The sequence below is a fragment of the Trachurus japonicus genome, chromosome 17 (assembly GCF_045865225.1).
Source record: "Trachurus japonicus isolate A0001 chromosome 17, Traja_1.0".
Classification (NCBI taxonomy): Eukaryota; Metazoa; Chordata; class Actinopteri; order Carangiformes; family Carangidae; genus Trachurus; species Trachurus japonicus.
Genome location: NC_140923.1, coordinates 13,189,879 through 13,203,636, shown reverse-complemented (window position 1 = coordinate 13,203,636; position 13,758 = coordinate 13,189,879). Strand labels below are relative to the sequence as shown.

Below are 13,758 nucleotides of genomic sequence, written 5' to 3'. Positions count from 1 at the left end.
ATGATGCATTACCGTAAAATGTTTTCCAATATTTCATATTTTAACACTTATTATTGTAATACTGACATGTACATTACTTTGTTGCTGTGCCTGGAAGAGGTGAGGGTCATGTTACTTACTGTATATATTGTATGTTACCTAATAAATCTCCCCATTAAGGATCAAATAAGACTAATCTTAACCTGTAATCATGCATTAAAATGTATTTCTAGATCATATTTTGTATTATTGATATGACTCTGTAGAGTAACTAAAGTAATCAAATACATGTAGTGGAGTGAAAAGTGGTGGAGTAGATGTAAAAGTAGACAAAAAGGAGAAAAAGGATACAGTAAGTCCACCTTTCCAGAGTTATGTCATTGTGCATTGGAATATATTCTTATACACTGCAGTTGTTATACAGTAGTGTGTAATGTTTCAATCATATGTAAAAAATCTTAATGCATCAAGGAAATACTAACTTAAGATAGCAGATAAGTGTATTTGAGTAAAATATGCAACACCTTGCATTGAAATGTAGTGAAGCAGAAGTATTAACTACCATAAAATGAAAATATTAAGTCGAATAAGGTTAGGGTAGACACTGCTTATGCATCCCCAACAAAAGTGAGTTGGATTCAATCACACAAAATGTCACTGTACTGTAAAATAATGAGCCATACACAGTCTATCTATCATCTTACTGTAAAACTGTAGTGGCACTATGGGAAATAAAAAAAATAAAATAAAATAAACATTCAGTTGGAGCAGGTCACCATACAGTCACAATCACTATGGGATAGTGCAGGGATACATTTTCACAAAGTAAAATACTGTTTATTATGATGTGAATTGTCAATCTTACAGTGAATATACTTGTCTTCCACACGCTGTAAATAAAAGTGAAGTTAAAATGAAAGATAAATGATATTTTTTAACAATTCCACCCAGCAGGCCCCCACTTTGTCAACTCAGTGCTGTAAAACTCACCTCACTACACTTACAGATCACTACTACAGGACCTCCCATGCTGAAAAATCCTTATATAACACTTTCTATACTGTCCCAGACTGAGAAATAATGCGCTTGTGACATACGATGAAGCTGTAAAACACAGAACAGGTACGGTGCTGCAAGTCTGGTGGTGGCGGTGGCGATGGAAGTTATGGTCATGACATTTAGGAGGAAATAGAAAAACTGTCGCTGTTGTGAGTATTGTCTGACATTTATGTTTAGCTTGCTGTGGCTTCCTCTCCACCAGACCAAAATGGGGTTGTGGATTTGTTACGCTCTGACTTCTCACTATCCAGCACTGCACTTTCCATTTAGACTACCATTGTGTTATCTGCAGGTGACAGTTGCACCGACATGACTGACTGTAATGCTCCGCCACAAGAGCGACTGGTGAAACTTAACCGAGGCCTTTAAAAGGAAAAAAAAAAAACACTGAGCTAATGCTAACTTGCTAAATTGCACTGTGCTGCACTGTGGTAAGACAAAAACAATCATTACATACACACTGTGCTTGTATGCTGCTTATATTACAAACGCATTTATAGATCACTCAATAGCATGAGACAACCATGAATGAATTGTTGTGTAACATATAATATAATATAACAAGAAGGAGTGTGCTGTGCTGTTATTATGTCCATTATGCAAACACAATGCAAATACAAGTTTCATGTAGTGAAATGAGTGCAACAAAGTTGTGCAGCATGCAAATAAATCGAGCCTGGAACCCTCACTTCACCTATAGTGGTGTGAAAATAGTAACACCACAACCCCACCCCTGCCAAAAGAAAAAAAAAATCCAGTCTCCCCACCTCAGAGAGCAAGGTCAAAACAAGTGACTGGCCCACATCGCCCTCTAGCGGCCAGAGGCAGCGCTGCACACATGGCTGGGACTGTATACTGTCAGTTCCTCATGAATGACACAGAATCAGGTTTTGTTGCATAAATTATCTTTTTTTTTTTCTTCTTTTTTTTTTTAGGAAGTGGTGTCTGATATGTATATTTAGCTCGCTACGGCTTTCTCTCCACCAGACGTACAGGATGTGTGCGCACTCGTCAGGGTTTGACCTTTTTCAGCAGTCGAATTTCTTTTTAAATGCTCCCCTCCTCAGCTCAAAAAAGGGAGATGGGAGTTTTGTTTTTAGCTTATTGTTATACCTGTTTCACCTGGACGTTTGAGCTTCACTGTATGTGCAGGGGGGCGGAAAGTTTCTCTCTGTGCTCCCCCATAAATCTGACTTTTTTAAGACGCCATAACATATGAGCAGGATGTTGTGAGATATAAAACAACTGATTTGGTCCAATACACAGATAACACAACTGTAATGTGAGACTGTACTTTACAGAGAAGTACAGCAGGCGACATCTTGTGTCCAGCGGTCAAACTTTTTTTTTTTTTTTTTAAAGAGAAACAACTCATCTGTAGAGGAAGCTTTAAACTCTCATTAATATAACATAAACATTTGTAGGTAATAAGAGCAGAAATATTCCATTATTAACTCCTCCGTCAGCATGTTTGTGTGTGTGTGTGTGTGCAGGGGTTGGAAGACATTTTCAGATCTTCCTCCTAAGTAAACATAGCAATAAGACAATCTAAAAATATTCTGTTTTCAAAGTCTGACAAAGATATTTTTAGTGTTTCCAGGCCGGTAGTGAACCTGTGCAGCAGCAGAAGGCCTAACCACCACGCCGCCGGGCCGTCCTCCCTCTCTCTGGTATATATATTATACTGTATATAGTTGCTTATCAACTCTCGACAATGTAAAGCTGCATTTCAGAGAGACACAACAGAGGCAAAACTGCAAAACCACTGGCCTTTAGTAAAATACATTACATGTAGTCAAATACATGTGTTTTTTTGTTTTTTTTCTGGCAGGGTAAAAGATTATAACTGCCAGTGAACTGGTGGTACAATAAATCTAAGAATAACTGACACTTAAAAGTACGAGCTCTTTTCTATGTATAAATCTCCCACACTTATTTACAAGCCCCGACTGTAATTGAAGCATGTACAGTAAAAAAACGGGGCACACGTCCAAATGATATCCAGCTAAAATTAGGCTCCTTGAATTTTTTTTTTTTTCCTCTCTCTCTTTCTCTGAGGCCGGAAAGAACTTTAGAGCAGTCTCTTGAGGGACAGAGGCTCTTGATAAAGCAGGAATTATACAGTAAGCAAAACCAGGAGAGAGAGAGAGAAAGAGCACAGTCCAATGTCCTCTCTAATGTGGTGTGGCTCACTCCGATTTAGCTGACTGGAGTAGAGTATCAAGACGATTCACATTGCCAGCCCTGCTATCAGCAGCATGACAATAATTCATACATACTCCGGTACCTTCTGTCGGTCATTACATTAACTGGGAACTCTGTGCAGTTAGTAGCAAAGTTCAATGAAGTCAAGTCAATGATAAAACCCATTTAGACAGAAGCAAAGTTCAACCCCGACTCCACTTGTATTTAAAGGGGGGAGGGAGGGAGGGCCGACCGACCGGCGGGGCTATACCTTCCCCACTGCCAGCCTCTGTGGATGAGTAAGCTTTTCCCAAAAAAAAAATATGGTTTCAGGTGCAGGATAGTGGCTTTAGAAGACAAAGTTAAAGGGATAGTAGCATTTTTTAAAAGTGGGGTTGTATGATCTAGAAATAGCCCCTAAGTACTTTAATTGCAGTAGAAGACTCTCTGCACTCCTCCCGTTAGCAACGCCAGCCCATAATAGCCCTGCCCAGAGATTTACAACATACAGTGTTGTGAATGGACCCAAAGAAAGGGCCTATTTTCGCGGCCTAAAAGAGGTTTTACCTGAAAAAAAATACACAGTTCTATTGTTCGCTATAATATAATTTTTTCCAGCCCCTCAAAGTGCAGGAAAAACACAGTTTTTATTTGGACCTAACCAACTGCTGATCGTCGGGCGCTAACCCTGGGCGGAGGGATACGTGAGTTGGTTAGGTCCAAATAAAAACTGTGTTTTTCCTGCACTTTGAAGGGCTAGAAAAAATTATTTTATAGCGAACAATGGTACTGTGTATTTTTTTTCACGTAAAACCTCTTTTAGGCCGCGAAAATAGGCCGTTTCTTTGGGTCTGTTCACAACACTGTATGTTGTAAATCTCTGGGCAGGGCTATTATGGGCTGACGTTGCTAACGGGAGGAGTGCAGAGAGTCTTCTACTGCAATTAAAGTACTTAGGGGCTATTTGTAGATCATACAACCCCACTTTAAAAAAAATGATACTATCCCTTTAAAACAAAAAAACACACACACACGGACCAGACATGACAATCTTGTGACTTCCATCAACCTATTTAATGGCCTACCTGATTCCAGCGATCACTTGTGTTGTGTGTGGAGTGTACTACATTGTTAGGAGCCTGTTGTTCAGGCTCATGAAGGCTGATAAGGCTGAGATATGAAACAGCACAGTTAAGGACATCTAGGAAAGCTGTAACAGATATTATCACAGGCCCTGTGCAGAATCTGATCCAAGAGACCTAACAATAAAGTAACTTCCTTTCCAAGAAATAATAGGAACTCGCCTTCCAGTTCCCATCCCTGTGCTCATGGACTAAAATATAAAGTCTGAAGAACTCTATTAAAAGAATCCAGAGTTTCTGAGTCGTCTTCTGGTCGAACCCGTTTCATGGCGACTTTGTTATTGTTTCTGCATTTTTACAGGCAACGGCATCTTAACAAATGTTATTGTGTTGGCTGGAGGAGTCTTATAATAACCCCTCTGTTCCAGTGACTCCAGTGATTCATGGCGTAATTAGTGGAAATTTTCCTGATATCTTCCCTGACTTCCGAGCTACTTTAAATATATCGTGTACTACTCGACTTCCCATGTTTGAGACACAAACTCGTGTGTTTGAAGGAAGCTTGATTTCCCGTCACATCACAACCGGGCCTTATTTTGATCAGCACGGAGATACCAGAGGCCTGGACAGTCACCGAAAGGTTCATTTCTGTGACGCTCTGTGTGAGTTACATACATATAAAAGTGAGTGAGGGCATTTTCATCATCACATAATTGACTCATTGAGTGAAAATGCTCATGACAATTTCCTGAGAATCTGACTGTTCACTAGTAAAGACGACTAACTGCAAAATATTTGCGGTTTAAAAGCTGGAAACGATTAAGTTTTTTGTCTCTCTCTCTTTTTTTTTTTTGGTTTAGGTTGTCGAAGCTGATTCACTTCAGGAAGTCATAATCAGATCATAAACTGTGACTGCAACAGAATGAAGCTCTTTTGTTCAATGAGGACTTACACAATCAATTGATCATCATAGTTTCTGCAGGTGGACTAGTTGTCTTATTGTTAACATGAACTTCACTCTGTGTCTTGTAAAGTGAAATAAAAAAAATTAAAAAAACTTGACTGTAACAACATAGCTAATTTAATATACAAGTATCAGATTTAGAAGCTTTAATTCAGCAGGTTTGCTGCACCTGATCTGAAATACATAAGGTGAGTAAGTAACCGTCCCATCTGTTTTCACTATAGCATAATTTCTGCACCAATAAAGCCTTAAAACTAATCAATACAAAACCTTTAATCTAAATTATTTTTGATATCTTGTACGGGAGGACATTGCCATTTTTGATCAGTGTGCGAGCCTTTTCCTCCTGTTGCTCTCAAATGTTTGTTGGCCTACGCATCTGAAAAGAGGATTTTTTTGGACAGTGAGCAAGAGTGCAAACACCTTTTCTCCTTGATATCTTGTACGGGCCATTTCCCACCCACACCCCCACCCCAAACCCTAAATGCCCCTGAATCCTGCAGATTTTTTCCACAGAGTCGTAACTTCGCTCAAAACGATCAGCTGTCAGCTCGTGTCATACCACAGAGCACTGATGAAACACAAAAGTTGAAGTGGCTATAAACACGACTGAAAGTGACGCACTCCAGCTCCGGCTCCTCAGCTCATTCAGGAAAAACTGTTAGAATAAAAAAATAAAAAAAAGAAGTTCCTTGCGTTTGGCTATCGCGGCTCAGCTAAATACCTGCAGCAAATACAAACAGATAAAGTGACCCAGATTAGCTAGCATACGTTGCCTTGAAATGTAACACTATTTGAAAGGTGTCCACTTTCAGAGGAACACAAACCACCTCAGTCCTCTGGCATGCAACAAGAGTCCTACAGGAGACCGACCTGCAGGGTATAAAGTCCCCAAGGCCTCTCAAGACAAGAAAAACCCAAAAGTGGCCTGTGGATAGTTTTCTCAGTGCACCGGGACAGATATCTCCCCCAAAAATAATTGTGACTCGGTGGAGAAAGCCGGCCTGAATCCCATAATAACAACATGCTGAAACCACTCACAGTAAAACACAGATCACACATGGTGTAAAGGCTGTCAACAGTGGCTCATGGAAGAATGTATGACACTTCCCTGTGTGACTTCATTAGGATGAGCCATTTCTTCCTGTGTGTAATTAGTGAGGGGCTGTTTACTCAGGAAATTAAACTGGTAGCCATTTATTATACAGAGTAATAAAGCATTGCACTGTTTAAAGTAAAGCAAATACATACAAAAGTGGCACACGTGTGACCGTCACAACTTATTCCCTCACCTTGTTTTTTTATTGTATTGTATTGTATTTGATAACTGAAGGTCTATGTTATTCTACGTATAATATCTTATGTGTGGTATATTATAATAACAATACATCTGATTGAGCTAAATCTACGGTTGTAAAGTCACCTTAAATGTCTGTTTACACTAAAAAGGAGCTGTAGAGATACATTTGTAAAAGTGGAAGTTAAATTTTGGAGCCTATATATGTGTGTTTAGCAGTGTGTAGTTGCTAAAACACATCTAATATAATGTAAATGAATGCGTCATAAGCTGTCAACCACTGCCTGGTTCCATGTAATTCTTACATTTCTCTGGAGCGCGTAATAAAACTAATGACCTCAGTTGGGTCACTAACTGATTTATGTGCATGCAAATAAATCAAACTTGACTCTAACAGTGATCGTTTCGCTGTAACTCTTCTGTAAAACAACCTCCGGTCAGATCGCCGTTGTATTGGAGCTATAAGAGATTATTTTAACTTCTATTTCAGATACTGATAAATACAAAAAGTAATAAACGCTTTGAAGTTGACATTGAAACTGACGCAATAAAATCAGTCTCTCCATTATCTAAGAGTTGTCTTGTCTTGTACTCCAAACTTTATACAATGATTTAATCTAGCACCTCCTAAATTATGCTGTTTATTGTGGTATACTACAAAGGGCTCTTACATACTGTTATCACGAGTGTTTACTGAAAACTTCGCTGTAAATGTGTAACACTTGCTGTAGTCAATTGGCTTTTTCATGAACGGATGTGACAACTTGTCACACTATTATAAGTAATAATCCGCAACACTACAACAACACTCCACTGGAAATCTGAATCAAAATGGCTCTTTAAGTACATATAAGGCCTGTTAAACTACTCTATATTACACTAGACAACTTTCTATTGTACTATTCCAGCACATGAGACACTACTGTAGTGTATACCACACTTTACTATTACTGCTATTATTATTATCATTATCAGGGGAAAAAACGGACTTCTAATGTGTCATAGTCAAACAAAATGCTATTTTTAATTGTACCTTACATAACACTTGAAATAGTTGTTCCGTAAAAAGACATGATCCACCACCACCACCACAGACAACTACACCATAATACACCACACCACACTACACCACACTAGTGTTGAGGGTAAACACGGCCCAGAAACTAAAATCCACATAGTCTCTAACATGTTTCCATACTGAAATGCACTCTACATCACTAAACCACGGGTCACTGTACCACATCGTGCTCTATTTACTGAAACATCTCACTGTGCATGTAACACCATTAGTCAAAATGCTGTTGTTGTTTTCTGTTCTGTCCCCGCTTCACCACAAGCAGCTGTAGCCTACTACACTACACTACACTACACTACACTACACTACACTACACTACACTACACTGCGCTGTGGCAAAAAGGATTTTTCCGCACCTCTGAATACTGAGGTCTGCTGAACCATATCCTATAGGTATTACATATACATACAACAACACTACAGGCCACTCACTCACTATACAGGCACTCCAGTCCACGGTGCTCGATTATGTAATGAAAAAAAAAAAAAAAGCAAATGTAAATGTGCCACATAAGTCAATCAAAAGACTATTTTTATTGCAGCCAGACAGACAGACGTCCAACAGGTCAGGTCATAGGGCCTACTATACTACGTAACACAGCAAACATACACCAGGAAGCAAAAGCAAAAGTTTACTCTAAGTATCTTTGTATACCTACTATAGCCTACTTAACTTTACATTACACTATACACACACACACACACACACACACACACACACACACCACTCTACTGCACTATATTTAACTATGGGCCACTACACTCTACTACATTTCCAGTCAGTAGCTAGTCAGTGCCTGGACTACAACTCCACTATACCACAGTAGCCTATATATGCTAATTTAAAAATAAACATGGTCTTTCTATATATTTGTATTGTAAGGCGTAATAATAATAATAAAAAAAAGACCTTATACAACACTATGCTACTGTTTTCTCTATTATACAACAACACAGACCTACAGTTATGAGTTGAAGAAGATAAATACTGTAATATAATTGGCTATACTACTTCCCACTAGTGCTACTTTAGTTTCCAGGAAGGTGAACCCGTCCCAGTAGCCAAAAGCTAAGTGGAAACCTGTGTAAATCTGGATTATTATTATTATAGAAGTATTTATTTGAGTTTTCATTGAGTTTTTTATTGGCTTTCTTTATGTAAAATCCCCTCATAAGCCTACTGTATTATAAATGTAGCAGCAGTGACAGGACAGACAGCAGGCCCACTCACTGGAGTCTACACGTCCATCTTCATCGTTTGTCATTGACAGCCGCAGGGGGTAGTAGTCTTCACAGCCAAGCCAAGCCAAGCCAAGCCAACAGATGTGGCAAATAGGCCTTCGCCAGGGCTGTGTGTATGTGTATGTATGTATGTGTGTGTATGTGTGTGTGACATAATTTCTGGAAAGGCCGGTACGTTTTTTGTTTTTTGTTTTTTTGTTTTTTTCTGGTTTCTAATAATAAAATCGCCTTGTAGTCCAAAAAAGCAAACAACAACATAACATCAACACCTATAGGGACTTACTAGTGGACCTTACCTAGCAGCAGCAGCCGATGCGTCTGTTTATACTCCCGTTTGAGCTCCTTCAGCGCCCTGTCAATATTCTTACTGACTTTCTTCGCCTCCTTCTCGGCCTCCTTCTCCTCCACCAGCAATTTGTCCCAGTTTTTCTGCTTTTGGGTGCTAGTCTTTTGCAGCAGCTGCAAGCGTCGGCCGCGGTCCTTCCCTGTCCCCTTACCACCTCCACCACCACCACCACTGACACCGCCGCCGCCGCCGCCGCCGCTGCCTCCACCTCCACCGCCGTTTTGTATGAGCACTCCGTCGGTGCCGGTGTCTCCACGGCGGTGTTGCTGCTGCTGCTCCCCGGCGGCCGGCAGCCTAGCAGGGTCCCCGGGGCCGCGTAGCGCCGAAGTCTCCCCGCATCCCCCGGCGGTGGTGGCGGTGGTGGTGGTGGCGGTGGTGTCCTCCTGGCGCGCTGCTCCCCCGGCGCGGCTCGGCACGGCGGCGGCGTCCGCAGGCTGGTCCGAGTCCGAGGTAGCGTTGGAGATAGACCCGCTCAGGTCCCCGAAGAGCCGGGGACGCAAACTGTAGCACAGCCCCATGTTGAAACCAATATTTGTCTGTGAATGTGATTTTTCATAAATTAAAAATATCCCAGAAAAAAAAAAAAAATCCGAGCAGTCGCGCCACCAAAGCCCTAACGAGCCATCGTCACATTGGAGCTCCAGCGGTGCAATTTAAGTCCGATTTTGAGCCGAAAATGTGAATGAATTATGCTCCGACATTTGCTATATGTCATTTTGCATTTTCCCCAGTCAGCCTTCGCTTCGTAGTTAGTGGATCACCTGATCCTTTAGTGGACACTGCGGGTCCACCTTACCGTAAGTAACCAAAAGCACAACCTTGGAGAAAAAACGCGTCTATCCGCTGCGCACACACACAACAATCTGACTGCACAGTTGTTAGGTGCAATGCACGGCACGTCATGTTACTACAGTATGGCCATTTCGAGAATGCTGGTCATGATTTTCATTCCTCACATTTCATGCCTGCATGTCTAAAGACACCTACTGCACTGTAGATAGGGAACCTGCTCTTTATTATTGCATAACATAGCGTGTCTTCCTTTGGCCCATTACGCGTCTCTTTAAAACGTTTGCTGCCCACACAAACCTATAAAAATATATATATATATATATATATATATATATATATATATATATATATATACATACATACACATTTCAGTGAGATAATTTAAGCTTTATTCTGATATCCAGATTTAATAAGGCTGAGTTATACACAGGGCTAATATGGCTATGTTTATTTCAAGATTTTGACAATTTATTTATTATACAAAATACTCCAACTCCATTATCCAAGTGTTTTTTTTTTTTCAAAAGTCTCATAATGTAGGACTACAGGATCAAATTTTAAAGTCATCAGCATCTAAAGTGTGAGTTATGGGGCCTTTAAGGGACCCTTACAGTGCCCCCCCCTCCTTATTTAAGAAAAATAAGGAGTTCTTTAGTCTATTTCACCTCTGCATGAAACATACAGTCTGAGATATAAAAAATATTGTACCTATATATCTACTCTCTATCTGTAACCCCAGAGTAATTCCTCCTACTCTAACCAACATTCCTCAAAAACCAACAACAGAGTGATGTTTTATAGCCACGGATGAATATGTGAATGAAATATTAAATAGATCAGGGTCCTCCTGAGTGAGACGATGCTACACAAAGGTCAGAAAAAGTTGGGAACCCCATAGCTAGGTTTACTCATCATCAGTCACATGCAGGGACAGAAATAAACCACTAGATGGAGCACTTGTAAAATGCATGTAGAGAGATGAACAATTAGCTATAATATTTATTTAATTGGCTTATTCCATATTGAACAAAATCGTACAAGTCCCCATTGTTTCTTATATATAGCCTATATATATATATATATACATTTTTCAGAGTATTATAATACAAGGCCTACATTTCCACTCTTACCTCAAGTTAACAGAGCATCACTTGGCTTTTAGTACATTTTTTCAGAGACAATTTGTAATTCCTTTTACAATATCGAACAAAGTAATATAAGTCTTTATATAAATTTGCAACCTTTTCACAGTAGCTATAATCCTAAATCCCTACTCTTACCCCAGACCTGCTTGGGCCTCAGGCTTACAGAGCATCACTGGGTTTTTAGTAGGCTAAAACTTCTTACAGACACTGTGAAAGAAGTGTTTGTGTACAGATACAAAACAAGTACAAACTTTGGCCTTTTTTTTCTCCTTTTTTTTTTATTTTTTTTATTTTTTACACCTGAATCTGACAGGTTTTTTTGTTTGTTAGTTTGTTTTGTTGTAGCCTAGATGCCTAAAAATTTATACAAAATTTGGTCTTTAGAGTTATAAATTCAGCACATTTTTTACATTATCAACTTACATCTTATATATTTGGATCATCTGTATAGAGATCACAATGTTTTTGTTGTTTTTAATATTTGTATTTCCTGCACTTTGACGATTTGATTTCATTTTATTTTGGAAGTCTCAGTCCTCGTTGCCTAGGAGACAGGAAGAAGCCGCCCTTGGAAACGGACGCAGCAGCAGCAGCAGCAGCAGCATCTCTCAACACTTCACCGTCTCACTTCTCTCTCTTCCTCTTCACCGGTGTGGAAATGTCTCCTGAGGTAGGTATTATTACTTTATTTTTTGTTTTATTTACCGTTTTGTTGAGTAAAACTGTCTGTTGGATGAAAATGAGGAGCTTTAGTCAGGGCCATTGCTAGGAATTCTGGGCCCCCTTAAAGAATACTAAAGTGGGTCCCCTTTTCTTAGACTAGTATGTATTATCGTTTTTTATTTAGCCTTCTTTGTTTTGATGCTAATGCAGCATTACACTGCAAAAACTCAAGTATCTGAGCAAGAATATTTGTTCTAGTCAAAACAAATCTCATTATACTTAAAATAAGACACATCATATTAAAAGTAGCTTGTTTTTAGACACTTTTTACTTCTTTCAAGCAGATTTTCACTTGGAATAAGTAGAAAAAATATGATAGTGGAGCAAGCTTTTCTTCCTTATTACAAGCACAAACAACTTACTTTCACTGGCAGATTTTTCTATTTATTGTGAATTTAGGTGAAAATGATCTAAAAACAAGTTAATTTTTAGGTAATGAGTCTTATTTTAAGTGGAAAGAGATTAGTTTTGACTAGAAATGAGACATTTGGACAAGAAATAAGACAAATATTCTTGGAAAGATGTTGAGTTTTTACAGTGTACTATGAGTATTAGTCAGGGTCTTACGCAGAATAAATCAGTCATACAAAGATTAGACTACTGGGGTTTTTTATGGGCCCCACTGGGCGCTGGGCCCCTCGAATTATCACCACCTTTCTCCCCTATACAACGGCCCTGGCTTTAGTTTGCTCTCGAGCTCCTGTGTTTGCTTTAAGCTTACACTGAAATCAGTTTATTTAGCAACGCAATGAAATTATTAACTTAGACTGTTCAAGTTGAATCATGAGCTGCTCAAACAAAAACTCCTTATTAAATAAAACTTCCAGTCGACTCATTAAATAAACTTGTTTAAATAAGGTTGTTAAGATTATTATTATAGGAACCAGTTCTGATGGCTTATTGGGTTGTGATTTAACCTGGTGATGACTCACATGCAGCAACAGAGATTTCTCTAGAGATGCAACACAGTTAATTGATGTATAGATCTATATAATCACAAAATAATGTTTTATTTACCACATTAGTCAGTGAAAATAAGTTTGTCGCAACCCATATTTCACTACCTGGTTGCCCAAAAGTTGAGCAGATGTATTTAATAACCATTAAATAAAACCACTGGATATGCTTTATAATACAATTTGACTCTTGATTTAATCTTCTGTCAGTTATCAATACACTGAAACTACCACCACAGTCCACTCATTAACAACTTATTGAAATATTACCATATGGTTTATTATTGTACAAACCACTACTGATGGCCAACTAGGCTGTGATTTAATCTGTTAATGACTCACAGCAAAAATAGATTTCTCTAGAGATGCAATACAGTTAATTGGTGTAATTTCTATATATATATATATATACTATAAAGATCTATATAATCACAGAATAATATTCTATTTACCACATTAATCAGTGAAAATAAGTTTGTCACTCACAACCCAAGATTTCACTACCTGGTTGCCCAAAAGTTGAACAGATGTATTTAATAACCATTGAATAAAACCACTGGATGTGGCTCATAAAGGATTCCTGGTGGTGGTTTCATCCTTTATGATCCTTTGGACTATCCAGTTTGATTCCTGATCTAATTTTCTGCTAGAAGTGTTTTAACAAAAGTACCAACATCATTCAAGACCACCGGCTCACTTAAAGGGATAGTAGCATTTTTTTTAAGTGGGGTTGTATGATCTACAAATAGCCCCTAAGTACTTTAATTGCAGTAGAAGACTCTCTGCACTCCTCCCGTTAGCAACGCCAGCCCATAATAGCCCTGCCCAGAGATTTACAACATACAGTGTTGTAAACAGACCCAAAGAAACGGCCTATTTTCACGGCCTAAAAGAGGTTTTACGAGAAAAAAATT

At 39.0% G+C, this 13,758-nt stretch overlaps 1 protein-coding gene across 1 annotated transcript in view; it reads right to left on the bottom strand.

Moving 5' to 3' along the window:
* Positions 1-9,964, bottom strand: part of gnal2 (guanine nucleotide binding protein (G protein), alpha activating activity polypeptide, olfactory type 2) — a 58,398-nt gene extending 48,434 nt beyond the window's left edge. The window contains exon 1 of the mRNA XM_085803886.1: positions 9,179-9,964. Coding sequence (XP_085660012.1) covers positions 9,179-9,746 — 568 coding nt within the window. The 5' untranslated portion in view covers positions 9,747-9,964. The remainder of the gene's footprint in view (positions 1-9,178) is intronic.
* Between the last annotated feature and the right edge of the window lie 3,794 nt (positions 9,965-13,758).